This window comes from Sinohyriopsis cumingii, chromosome 5 (genome assembly GCF_028554795.1).
Source record: "Sinohyriopsis cumingii isolate HCF-2022 chromosome 5, ASM2855479v2, whole genome shotgun sequence".
NCBI classification, from domain to species: Eukaryota; Metazoa; Mollusca; class Bivalvia; order Unionida; family Unionidae; genus Sinohyriopsis; species Sinohyriopsis cumingii.
The window spans coordinates 149,754,895-149,768,020 of NC_142965.1; the positions used below are offsets into that span (position 1 = coordinate 149,754,895).

The following is a 13,126-nucleotide window of genomic DNA, read 5'->3' on the forward strand; positions in this document are numbered from 1 at the left end:
CAGGAACCGGTTAAACATCACGCGGCATTGCCAAATTATGTTAGATTGATAATAATAGGTCTATCTGGTAGTGGAAAAACGCAGTTCCCGCTTAATTTGATAATGAGGTGGCTAAAATGGGATAAATTATATTTACTAGCACCATCAGTTGATGATCAGCGATGTTATGAAGTATTAAAAGATTTTAATGAGAATGCGCGACTATTAAATGAAAATCATGATGATATTATTGAATTTATCACCGATATAAATGATGCACCATCAGTTGATGATTTTGATGGAAGTATTAATAATTTAGTCGGGTACAACGACATAATGTTAGACAAACAATCGAATCCTGCAAAAATATTTTCTCGTGGAAGACATAAAAATACCGACGTTATTTATGTAACTCAACCATATACGCAGATATCAAAGATAATTAGAGATAATTGTAATATTTTGGCTGTTTTTAACGGAGTTGACACGCACACGTTGAGGAATATTCATCAAACTTGGTGTTCTGGAGACATGGATAGTATTTAATTTAGAAATTTATTTAGTCATGCTCAGTTAACTCCACATGGATTTATAATGATTCATTTGCATGACCCACGATCACGATATCGTATCGGCGTTGATAAAATATTTTAAATTAATCCCCACTATAGCAGCGTGGAGGGCGACTGTCCTAGTGTGGGTCTCATATGTATGCTAAGACAAATTTAATACCCTAAAGAAGCCTTTTTTATTAGAAATAGAGGCTTTCACAAATGATTTTTTCGTAGAAGCCTTCGAATGAAGATATAACATTGGTCTGTTCGCCCTCCAAACTGTTCTGCCTACTATTATCAAGCATTCTTCTATGTGAATCGAAGAATAGCACATTCCGTTCTGCGTTCTGTCAGGTGCATGTATGTGTGTGTGTGTATATATATATATATATATATATATATATATATATATATATATATAATTATTTCGCTCTCTCACTCTCTCACAACATATATATCATTCTGCATGGAATATTCTCATTTTACTTTTTTATATGCAGGTTATTCAAGTCTTGATCTGTCTGGTTCCCGTCTATTTTGAATAAAGCAAGGATCAGTCGAAGATGAAAGGACCAGTTATGTTTTTAATCTGGAATATTCTATGTTAGTATGTTTTTATTTTAAAGTTTCTACAAAGGATTTCAGGAGTCACTTGTTGTCAAATGATTGTTTTTCACGGACACGTTAAGGGCTTAGAGACTAATATTACTATTGATGCTTGCATTGTTTAATGATTTGTTTTCATTTTTGTTTATTTCATCACTCGCTTTTCCAATGTAACTTTGTACGATGGATTTAACCTTGTCCAAAATCAAGTTTAGTTTTGTTGACCTGAATCGATTTTTTCTCTGTGTGTATGGGGTTAATATCAGGATCATTATGAATAGAAGTAAATATGTCTTGTTGGGTCTGTGTCTAGGTTATTATAATGTACCTGGTGTACCTGACATAGTCAATGTTCTGTGTTGTAATTTTAAAAAATAGGTTTCTAATTATATCTAACATTCATATTTTGTAAACATCAGAATCATTCCAGAAGCTTATTTTCCATCAGGTAATAGTTACTTTAGACAAAGCTAATTGTGAAATCCTGAAATTATAAAACTTTGATTCAACAAACGGTTGATTCATCAGCAGCATACAGGTTACAACACATCAATGGACACATTCAGCTTTGGATTTCATTGCACTTCTATTAAATTGTATTTAGCATTTTAAATTAGTAGAACCTGTGTACGTAAGTAGTAAAGGGGGAACATCCTACGTACAATGGGAATTAGCATTACAGGGACCCCTGGGACACTCTACGTACAATGGAAATTTAACATGGAGAAAAATCGTGGGACACTCTACGTACAAGGGGAATTTAACATGGCGAAAAATCGTGGGACACTCTACGTACAAGGGGAATTGAACATGGGATTTTTTTTTAAAAAAAAGGGGTAGGCAATGGAAAGGCTATCTCTTTTCGAGAAATATGGCTGGCCCTGAAAAGGGCCTTTGGGTTTTTTCTTCTTTTAACTTCTTAACTTTTTCCACCAACCTCTTATTTTGTCCATCATTCCTTTCTGTTTCTTCTTTTCTGTTTCCGGCATCCAGTCCGGGTGGCCCATGGCCCTGAACTTCTCTTGGATTTTCATCCAGTTTGTGTTCAGTTTTTCTAGTTCTTCCTTTTTTTTTCTATTTTCTTCTTCTTTTCTTTCCTTTGACCACTTTTCTTTGATCTTCTTGACCTCTTCGGTCAGCACATTCCTCATTAGTTCTTCAGCTTTCTTAAGTTTTTCTAACCCCCACTTCGCGAAACACCAATCTGTCCATTCTGCAATGTCTTCTAGAAAGCACCTTGCACTCGTCACATGATCTATTGCTTCTTTTAACTTACCCACTTTCACATACGGTGGGTTAATTAAACCTCTGATTCTCTTCTCCTCATCCTCTATCATTTCTTTTACAATATTTACGGATAAGTGTAGGCTGGTTACTTGTCTTGAGACGAAGTCTTTTGTCACTGCATACCTCCATTCCTGTTCAACCCTTTCTACTACAGTCAATCCATCCACCATCCAATACCAACTTCCCATAAGATCGTTGTATAAAGCTGAAGCTGCTGGCATCTTCTTGTTTGTTTATTCCGTAGAATGGGCTCCAATGACCAACACTGTTAGTTTTATACTGAAAGCGCGTACATGAAGGAAAACATCCCCCTAAAACATAAAATTGATCTTACCTAGATCATGACCCAACAACGCGCGGACGTGAAGGAAAACATCCCCCTACTTTCTCATTTCATATAATAAAACCCTAACTATACTCTTCACATACGCTAAGAAACAATACATAAACCCATAATCTACTATTCACACAAACATACCTGAGCTCTTATAAACACTAACACACCAACACATACCCTCACACAATGAAAAAAGAGTTAGTGTTTATATTCACACTACTCTACCTACACACATTGGCAAATTAATAGTTATTTCTTTTCTAGAGTATTGGGTAGCCCTTAAAAGGGCTGTTTTTGAACTCCAGATGCACCTATCTAATGGTTGCACCTTCCAGGCCTGGCGCCACACACGCATCTTTGACTGAAAAGGGCTGTTTTTTTGTTTGCTATGGCATTCTTTTTTAGTTTCTAAGAATGCGATGTCCTCTGAGGATAGACTTTCTGGCGATAGGTCTGCTTCTTCGGAAAGAGAAGAAGAACTCTTTGGTGTCGATACTACAATCGACAAAGCCTCTGTCAGCTTCAGGTTGCTGCTGCTGTTGTTGTTGCTGCTGTTGCTGCTGTCTCTGAAGTCTGTACTTCTCTGTCCATTCTTCTTTTTCCCTGTTCATTTCTTCTCTGAAGAGCTCTTCTATCAGGTCTTCAGTGATTTTTAACATTCTCACATTCTCTATTTCTTCTGGATTCGGTATCAGACTGTGTCTGACCCTATGCAAATTCACGTAGGCTTCGTTGAGCTTAACTAGTTTGGAGCACATCTTCTTAGGAGGATGAGTCGACAATGGATGGTTAGACTGGAAACAACCCCCGGTTCTTAAAGTCAAAGCGCGGACGTGAAGGAAAACATCCCCCACACGGTTTTCGAGCCGCAACGTTCAATGAGTGTCATGAGAGGGATAGTAAGAAATGAAAGAGCATCAATCCAACATTCTTATAGCTAAACAAAAGACAAAGGCATTTTTTTTCAAAACACAACATCTTTTATTCAAAATTCACTTAACACTAACCAACAACAACTCTAACATTTTTTAACAATAATCCAACAATATAACATCAAACAATTTTTTCTCAATTGACAATCTACTTTAAACAGGGCTGACAACGTTGTGAATGAAATTGTGATTTCCACTGTTGGAAATCATTAGGCCATTGATGGACACTACGTTTCCTAGCTTGAGACAAAAGATAAGCATACTGGTCACAAAACCATCGATCTACTTTCACATCGTTTCTAGTAGAAGAACGAGGATCAAAATGAGTCACTAAATGTTCTAAGGAATAGCCCAGGCTGCGATGATGCAGAAAATACACACAGTACTGTCCACACACCAAGGAATCTGTGCCTTGTAATTTCACATTATTGAATCGGGTGGTTTGAGCATTTCTTCTCATAAAGTCGATGATATCGTCTTCCAAAGGAGGCAATCCGTACGAATCGAAATATTCCACACATCCTTCTTGAGGAAAGTAGACGGCTACCCAGTGAGTTCCTGGGAGATGACTGTCGTCCGTGTTGATCACGTAACCTTGATGGTCTTTAGGTTTGCGATGAGGAAGTTCATCTTTAGCACAGACGACAGGATTCCAAGAAGCCGTATACGAACTGTGGTTCAAAAGGTAATAAAGTTCCCAGGTATCCATTGATTTGTGTGTGTGTTTTTTTCTTCACAGGTAATAATAAGTCGTCAATTCGATCCTGACTTTTTGCTTGAAAATGTCTGACGAATAAACGGTTATTCGTTCTGTTTCCTCACTCTGATTCAGGAGAGCTTCGATACGATGGATCTCTTGAGTGGTTAATGGTGGACAAGAATGTTCACGCAAGTCTTTATACCACTGGTGCAACACGTCTTTGTTCGAGATGAGACTCCAAGCTTCGTCCAGATACTCGTCCAATTTTTCTTCTTGACTCAACATCAGGCATTTATCGTGTTGAATTTGACTGGGATGATCGTTTTGACATCCATAGCAATTTTTCTTGATCAATTCCGTCATTTTTTCGACCAAGTGTTTGGCAAAACAGGAGACTAAATGGGCTTCTTGTTCTGGCCATCTCGACTTCATCATGATCACTTCTTCTTCTTTTTCTACGGTCTCCTCACATTTCATGTCCAAAGTTTCTCCACTAGGTAAAGAGGGATAACAGTCTTCCATGGTTTCTAGTAATCTAGGATGACTTCTCTCAAACTGTTGATTTCTATGGTATTATCGAATTCGGCATACAGGATGACGTTCACTGTCTCTGGCAGAGGCTTTGCAAACTGAAGTTCCACACGAATCTGGCCAGATTTTATAGGGTGGAAATGTCCCTCGTCGCTGCCTTGGTTTGGAGTGAAATCGAAAGCCCACAAAGCATAACTTCCTGCATAATCCTCGTACGTAATGCCGTGACTGGTGTTGGTTCCTAACTGACCGGTAGCTTCGTACAAGGACAAGTACGATCTCAAGCAATTCTTCTGGGCAAAGTCGGGTTCGAAAGGTCGGGTACACAAGGTCTTGCCGTCGCGACTGACTTCGATCTTGGACACGTCAAAGTGTTGAAAGTGGAAAGGATTTTTATCGATAGCTCCGTTGAAGGCTGTATTCTCGACCGTACCAACGATTAAACGTTTGGGTAACTGTCCTTGAAACAGATGATCTTCGATCATGGATCGCTGTCCCTTAGGAATGGTGAAGGTTTTCACTTCCACACGTCGGATCGGATACTTGGCGGTCGTTCTGCTCAACGTCTGACTGATGTCGTTTCCCACTTTAGGTAACACTTCCACACGGCGTACGTAGAGTCTGGCTTCTTGGATTTTGGTTTTGTAATTATCGTCAGTATCAGCCAGCAAATGGAAAGCGGTACTGCTCCGATTCAGTCTCAAGCGAACATTTACCCCGTTCAGCAAATACTTTTCTTGCAACCACATGTCCAAATGCAAACGATCCATCAGTTCTAAACTTTTGTTGGTTCCCATGATTTTGTTTCTTCGTTCTGTAAATCCCTCATTGTATGATTTAGTTTTATCCTTTGTATCAATTTCGAATGTTTCAAACTCGTTAGCTTCGTCAGCTTCCCATACCACACAGGTATTAAGATGGGTGTTCTTGGCGTCTATTCCGTACGTCAAGAGATTTTCCAGGTAGGCACGATAAGGGTAAGTATCCATGCTGCTGCTGACTAGTTTGTTATTCAAGTACAAGTCCACTCCACTGAACAAGGAATGCATGAAATTGTTGATGGGAGCTACCGGCTCAGTGTCTATAGCCTGTCCAGTCTTATCTTGAACTTGGACTTTCAAGTACAAGTAACTGCTATTCAGATCGATGTAATCTTCGGGCTGTCCTTTGATTTCAAACTCGATGGGAGCGGAGTCGGTCAATGAGGAAACGGGATGAAATTCCACCCATTGGGATTCTTGCATGGTCATCATGGTGGGGGGCATGGCAAACAGATCCAGCTCCGTCTTGGAACAGGCGCAAGACTCTCGGTGCATCATTTTTTGTTCTGTTCTTTCTCAATAATCGAAAACGTCTAAGTCTCGAACGGTTCTTCTTTTCTTGGCCTTTCTAGCTTGAAGTCTGGTGAAAGGGTGTTTTCTGCGTCGTCTCTTTCTGCCTTGTCCTTGCTGAATGCCTGACTCGGTAGCGTGCAGGGCATTTATAGGTGTGTCTCGTCGGCCTAAAATGTCTTTGCCCGTTTGCAGCAAGACATTTTTGCCTGCCCTCGTGAAGGCTTCTTTAGGGTTTTGTTTGTCGATGATGACATTTTGGAGAAATTCTTTGCCTTGCGTCAGTGCCGCATCTTTCAAGGCGTGCAATCCGCGTGTCACCATCGGTTTCAACACCGGGGCCACCGAACGAAAGGCCGATTTTAACATGTCTCCTAAACCGTGTCCTCGCTGTCAAGCAACCCCTCGGTACACTGGATACATGACTTACTTACGAATCGTGAGAGAACCGTTTTCGAAAATGGAGTTTCACCGTGACGTTTCCTTTGGTGAATGGAATATTTTGTCCCAAATCTCCTTTTATAGCAATGTTGACCGTGTCCAAATACGACTTGTTGACGGGTAAATAATGAGGATGTACAAATTCGCGGTGGACGTGGTAAGTGTTCCCACCTTCCTGGTCACTGGTCGTGGTACTATCCACTTTGAAAGGAATGACACGCAGTAACGGCACAGAGGTGTGTCCCACCACGTTGCACTCCACCACATCGGAATACACAAACATCAAATTCAGTCCTTGGTTCAGTTCTACCGGTTTTCCAAAAGCTTTGTAAAAATCCATATTACTGTTGATCTTGGGGCTCATATTGTTTGCGACCATTGTTGGATATCCACCCAAAATTTCAAACAAACTACCATTGAACCTGAAGGACAACAGTTCAGTATCCTGAAATTTCATCAGTAAGCGACGAGCCACTTTATGGTACTCCAGGGTGACACTTTTTTTATTCTGTTCAGGGCTTTGCCAAAGGCTGACTCGAACCAGTCCGCAATAGTGTCCACCAAATGTTGGCCACTAAAATAAAACCCTGGTGGAATTTTCAAGGTGTACATTTTGATGGGTGGATTGCTGGCTGGTTTTGTGTCCCCTGAAAACCCGATGTCATTCATGTAGTTTTGTAATTGTAATTGTTAGTTCAGGATTTCGACGTCAAAAGTGTTTTGCTTTTCGGTGATGTTTTTGATTTGTGTAGGGTGAATCATTTCCACTAAAGCCACTTCCCAATAGGCTTCGTGATCTAACGGGATGGCCTGAGGCAATTTAGCCGTGTAACAGCACAACGTGTTGTGGGGAAACACATCCATGGAACTGTCACTGGGTAAGGTTAAGTAAAATTGGTTTTCGTGACTCATAATTCCAGAGTTCTGTGGCTGTCCGAGGGGTTACTGGACGTCAGAGGCGTGTCTCCGTCCAAAATGGGGTTCTGGTTGTGATTGTGGTTGGAGTGGTGACTGACACTGGCACTGGACACAAGGTTCCCGTTCGAGGAGAATTTCAGGGAGGGATTGGGAAGCAGGTAACCGATGCAACTGCTCAATAAAATGGTCCACAATTGTTTGTCTCCTTGTTGCAAACTCAAATTGGCAATGGCTGCCCCGATGACACAATACACCACGAAGATTTGGCAGAAAAAGACGATTTGCGTTTTAGGCACACGTTCTCCACACCACACCCACAAGGGTTGTTTTTGTAAATCTTGCACAGAAGAACTGGGTGAAGAAGGAGTGGTCGACGTAGCTGCGTCTGATGTGTGAAAGGGCATGATGGTCACTTCTTTTTATAGTCGATGACTTGCGAAGCGTCGATCCAAGAATCGAAACTGGGTGGATATCCTTTCCAACGTACTTTGACTTCTTTGACACGTCGTTTGCCCACTTTACGGGTTCTGCGTTCGAGAATGCTTTCGATGTCGTACACGTCGTCTTCTTTTTTGGTGACACGTTGTAACTCGGGCAAATAAAACGTTCCTTTGAGCACTTCTCCGTTCATGTCTTCCAATTTATAGACGGCAGGATGACGGCCATGCACTCGTCCAGTGACGCGAAACAATTCGGTCGTCCAGTTAGGTAAGTAACCTTTGTCGAAAGTGCGTTTGGTTTTGCCAATGCGCACCCAATCTCCTACGGTCAACTCTCCACTTTTCTTGGGGACAGACCTCGTCGGGGACGTACCGAACAGGCGCTCAAACACAAACACTTCGTTGTCGGGAGTCACGTCTTGCGGGGCACGTCCGATGCTTCGATGGTAAGATTGGTTGTACGCTTGCACCAGGTGCGGTAAGATGTCGATGTACTTCAGAGTGTGGTGATGCGTAAAATATTTCCACATGCGTTCTTTCAAAGTGCGTTGAAAACGTTCCACGATGCTGGCTTTGGTTTCGGGATTCTCGGTGGTAAAAAAATGAATGTCACGTTTCTTTAATTCTTTTTGGAAAGCTTGGTTCAGAAATTCGGTGCCTTTGTCCGTTTGCCATCGAAGAGGGTGATGACCGCTTTGTTTCAACACTCGTTGCAGGGCTCGCACAAACTCGCTGCTCGATTTGGAAGTCAAGGGCACGACCCAGGCAAATTTGGAAAAGACGTCGATGACACAAAAGAAATATTTGTAGCCGCGATTGTAGCTGGCCAAATGAGAGACATCGGCTAAATCGGCTTGCCATTGATGATCGATGCCTTCCACTCGGGTGCGACTTCTGGCAAACTTGCGTCGAATGGGTTTGTGTAAAGTGTAGGTAGTTTGTTCTTGTAACCATCGTTGCACTTGAGGTAAACGGAGACTTTTTAGTCGAGTTTTGGCAGCACGATACAATTTTTGAACTCCTGCGTAACCTGCAGGATGCGAGGGATCGTAGTAAATGCTGGCTAAGACTTTTTCCATTTTTTTTGTGTTGGTTGGTGTGTTAATAAGGCACCCACTCTTGGAGGATGCTACTCTTTTTCTCTTGGGGTATTTTCTTGGATTGCAATGCTTTGCGTGTGCGACCGGCAATAGGTGTCGAAGAGGAGGAGGATGTCTGAGCGGGGTATATCGGTTCTTGTTTCACTTCTGTCTTCACTTCTGTCTTCACTTTCTTTTTCTCTTGTGATGAAGAAGGGGTGGCCATCATCTTTTTAATCCATCCAATTCTGGAGGTAGGTGGTGTTGTTAACTTGCGTACTTTTTCTGGTGGAGTTTGAAACCCTTCTTCTTCTTCTTCTCCTTTTCTGTCTTGGTCACTGGTAGTGGTGGTACTGGTACTGGTACTGGTGATGGTGCTGGACTTTTCATCAAGGTCTTAAAATCTTTCAGAGTGGGTAGAGCTGTTTCGTCTAAAGCTTTCTGGTGAAAGAGTTGCAGTCGTTGCAAGAGTTGACCATACTTTTGCGATTTTTCTGTTTCGGACAAATCTTGGCGAGCCATCAAGGACTGCAATTCGTGTTGTAACTGGGACATCTCGCTCAAATTGGGATTGGGAGGTAAATGAGGGGTGCGTTGTTCTTGCCACCGATGGTATTCCATCCATCGTTTGTAAGGCACTAAAGCTAGTTTTCGTCCTTCCATGGGGTTGTCAGGGGTCGATTCTGAGATCTTGGGACTTCCGAGGGCCTTTTTATCTTGCTCCCACCAGTCCTCCCAACATGGTTCCCAAGACTCCTTTCAGTATGGGGCTTAACAAGAGAGGCAAAATGCCTCCACGTTGGACCAACATCTTCTTTTTTTGACGAATGGGAATTTTCTTTCGAACCATTTGGCGAAGAACGTGACGATGTTTGCTTAAGCATTGTTTCTGGTGTTTGGACAAAGGGATCGTACCTTTCAAAACGTTCAAACAACATTCGCACACGGTATCGATGACCTCTTTGGAGGCCGTTTGAATGAGATTTTTTCGTAGGGGTGGAGAAGCTTTGGACAGGACAGATAACATGTCCCCATGTTTGGCTAAACGTGGTGGCAGTCCTTTCCTTTCCTTTCCTTGGGGTTTTCTGGAGGGTGACATCTTTGAGTCTTCAGGAGCACCAAAAAACACTGATACCCTACTTGGTCACAGGTCTTTTTTATACTGGAACGCGTCGCCACTGATTGTCTTTACGTCGTATCAGCTTGAGGACAGGCATGACACGTCGTGCAGGGGTACGCAACGGACTAAATCGAGCCAGTTCTTGCATGGACAAATACAGTAAACTTTGTAACATGCCCGATCTTTCATGCACTTTGATTTTGGGAGAAGGTACTTTGTGAGCAGCAGCCACTGCCACTAAATTGGAGGGTCCTGCCACTGGGGAAGTTCTTTTGGGGGTCATTAACGGAGAAGTTCTTGGTGTGATCAACGTCTCCAAGTACTCTTCAGTTCCTGCTGTCATCAACGGAGAAGTGGATAAACGTGAGGATGCCGGAGACGCAGTCACTGCCGTGGCAGATCGTGGCTTGCGAGTGTAAGGTTGCTTCCTGGCCGAAGTGCCTCTCTTGCGACTAGTTTTCTTCTGTGGACTTTTCTTTTTCTGGGGACTTTTTCTCTGTTTCTTTTTCTGGGGGCTTCTTTTCTTTTTCCGGGGTGGTGGTGTCTCGTCAGAGGAGGGTCCTGCCACTGGAGAAGTTCTCCTTGGGGACCTGGTCTTTTTCTTTTTCTTCTTGGGGCTTCGTTGGACTTTTGTCTTGGGGATAACTTTGGGGGCATTAGGATCCCATCTTAAGAGTGAGCGAATGATGACCCCTCCTAGAGTACCGCTCCCTCCAGGTTTCAAAATGATTTGTTTTTTTGGTTTGAGTGTCGATGGGGAGATCGGCCAGTTGGACCAAAGCGACTTTGCTTAGATCAAAAAAGCGTTTGGTTTGATGAGGAATCTGAATGATTCCTTGGAGTAATTGACGTGCCGTCACCGTGAACCATGGTAAGACTTCTTTGAGACTAGCTTCTAAGACACGAGCTCGTGTTTGTGGATCTTTTTCTCGACTGATGCCATACAAGGCACGAATCAATTTGACGGGAAGATGCGACTGAAGGGACGTCATGTTCACACTGTGTGAGACAGACGAAAAGGGTCTGAGGTTTTTTATAGATTTTTTATGGGGAGTGAAATGAAATCGAGGACGGAGACGTGTACAGGACAGGCCCTCCGTCTTGGCACCAGTGGTGAAACAAGTGGGTACGAAATCGCAAATCCTCGGGAGTCGTAGGTTTCAAATCGACGAGTAAATAGGCGTGTGGCGTTTGAGTGGCATCGTCGTACGCCTGAGTCAGCCAAGGCGTTCCTAACTGTTTGGCTAAGACTTGCACTTGCGATTTATCTCGAGGGCTTTTAAACAAGACCACGTAATGCGCATTGAGACTGATGGTGCGATGGGCTTTACTTTGTTGAAACAAATTTTGGGTGATGTAAACGACACTGGCATTACGGTGATGCCCTTTGCGCGTGAACCACAGTTTAATTTCTTCTTCGTCTTCTCCTAACATGTCGTCGAAAATGACCAAATGGGTTTGACGGGAGTCAGAGACGATGCCGTCGTCTTCTTTAGGAATGCCTTCCACAAACACGATGGAATCGCCTTGACTTTCTCGCAAGAGGTTGTACGCCGATTGCCAGTCTTTGTAACACCACACGATCCGTTGAGGTGGCCGATCGATCAAATGATGTTTATGTTCGATCAAACGTTTGACGAATTCGGTTTTGCCTGAACCGCTAGGTCCAGCAATGAGCATGTTAAAGGGATGGCGAAGATACAAAGCCTCCCAACTGGCACGATCTAAGTGTTCGTCGATGACTTTGACAGTAGAGGAAGAGGGAGCAGAGACAGCAGAGGTAGCCATGGTGTGAGAAATGTCACTTGTGACACGAAAAAACAAACAAGACAAGAGTTTATATACTTTTTCAGAGCACGTTTATTGAATGTTTTTTTTCAAACATGAATACGAAAGACAAAAATACATAAAAGCCAAAGGCTTAAGTACAAGGATAAAAGGCACATGATAACCATGAACGTGGAATAAACACAAGTGTCTGTACAACAACCACATGTTTTGAGTAATGTTCTAACCAGTTCTATAGTAGGGGGTAAGGTCACACAAGTGTCCTCCCGAAAGGGTCTTTCAGGTCTGTCCACGACAGTCCTGTCCTGGGTGACGGGTTCTTCTGGCACCGTCACTAACACGGGTTGAAAAGTAACTTTTTCCTTGAATAACTCTCGTGCATACTGGGCCACTTCTTGGGTCCAAGCCTCAAAACCCCATTCTTTCCAGGCACGGACATCTGTCCAATGGGGATGTAAGTCACAAGCTACACACACATCGTAATACACGTCTTGGGTAGCTAAAAGTTGACGAATCTTTTTTTCCTGTTGAGGTCGAGAAGTATCCAGATGAAAACGCAAGGCTTTGAGCAAAAGGAGCTTTTCGTGACCATTTAAGGCCATTGAGGTGGTAAGTATTGATCGTAAAGAGTCCACAAAGAATCGGCTGGTAAACGAAATCCCAGAAAACAAGTCACTAAGACACACACCACTTGTCGTCCCAAATTGAATGGATACAGTTCTTGTAATAATTGATGGTAATGATCCACGGTTTGAATATGGTCATTGAGTACCTTCCACGGAATCTGTTGGATGACATGTGACATAAACCGTGGCATGGCAGCCTGTTTTTATATTCTCTTTTTTTCGGATGCAATACACATACTTTCTAGCTAGAGATCTACGTTCTTCAGTAGGGAATCTAAATCTTGCATACTGTAACCGAAACGTCAGAGTTCGTTTAGGTGTTTCCTCTTCCTCTAAGTAGATTCCACGTAAAATATGTTTGTAATCCTTTAACTTGTCTTCCTCAATGCGTTGCACTAGGTGAATCTCGAAGTAACCATAATCATGAACATGTCGATCATTAGCGACCTCAAAGTTT

General features: G+C 42.6%; 1 protein-coding gene across 2 annotated transcripts in view; it reads left to right on the plus strand.

The window, feature by feature from the left end:
• LOC149800445 (uncharacterized) overlaps positions 1 to 13,126 on the plus strand; it is a 101,017-nt gene that overhangs the window by 15,315 nt on the left and 72,576 nt on the right. For both annotated transcript variants that reach the window (XM_089957251.1, XM_089957252.1), the window contains exon 2: positions 1,034 to 1,136. In XM_089957251.1, coding sequence (XP_089813377.1) covers positions 1,097 to 1,136 — 40 coding nt within the window. In that variant the 5' untranslated portion in view covers positions 1,034 to 1,096. The remainder of the gene's footprint in view (positions 1 to 1,033; positions 1,137 to 13,126) is intronic.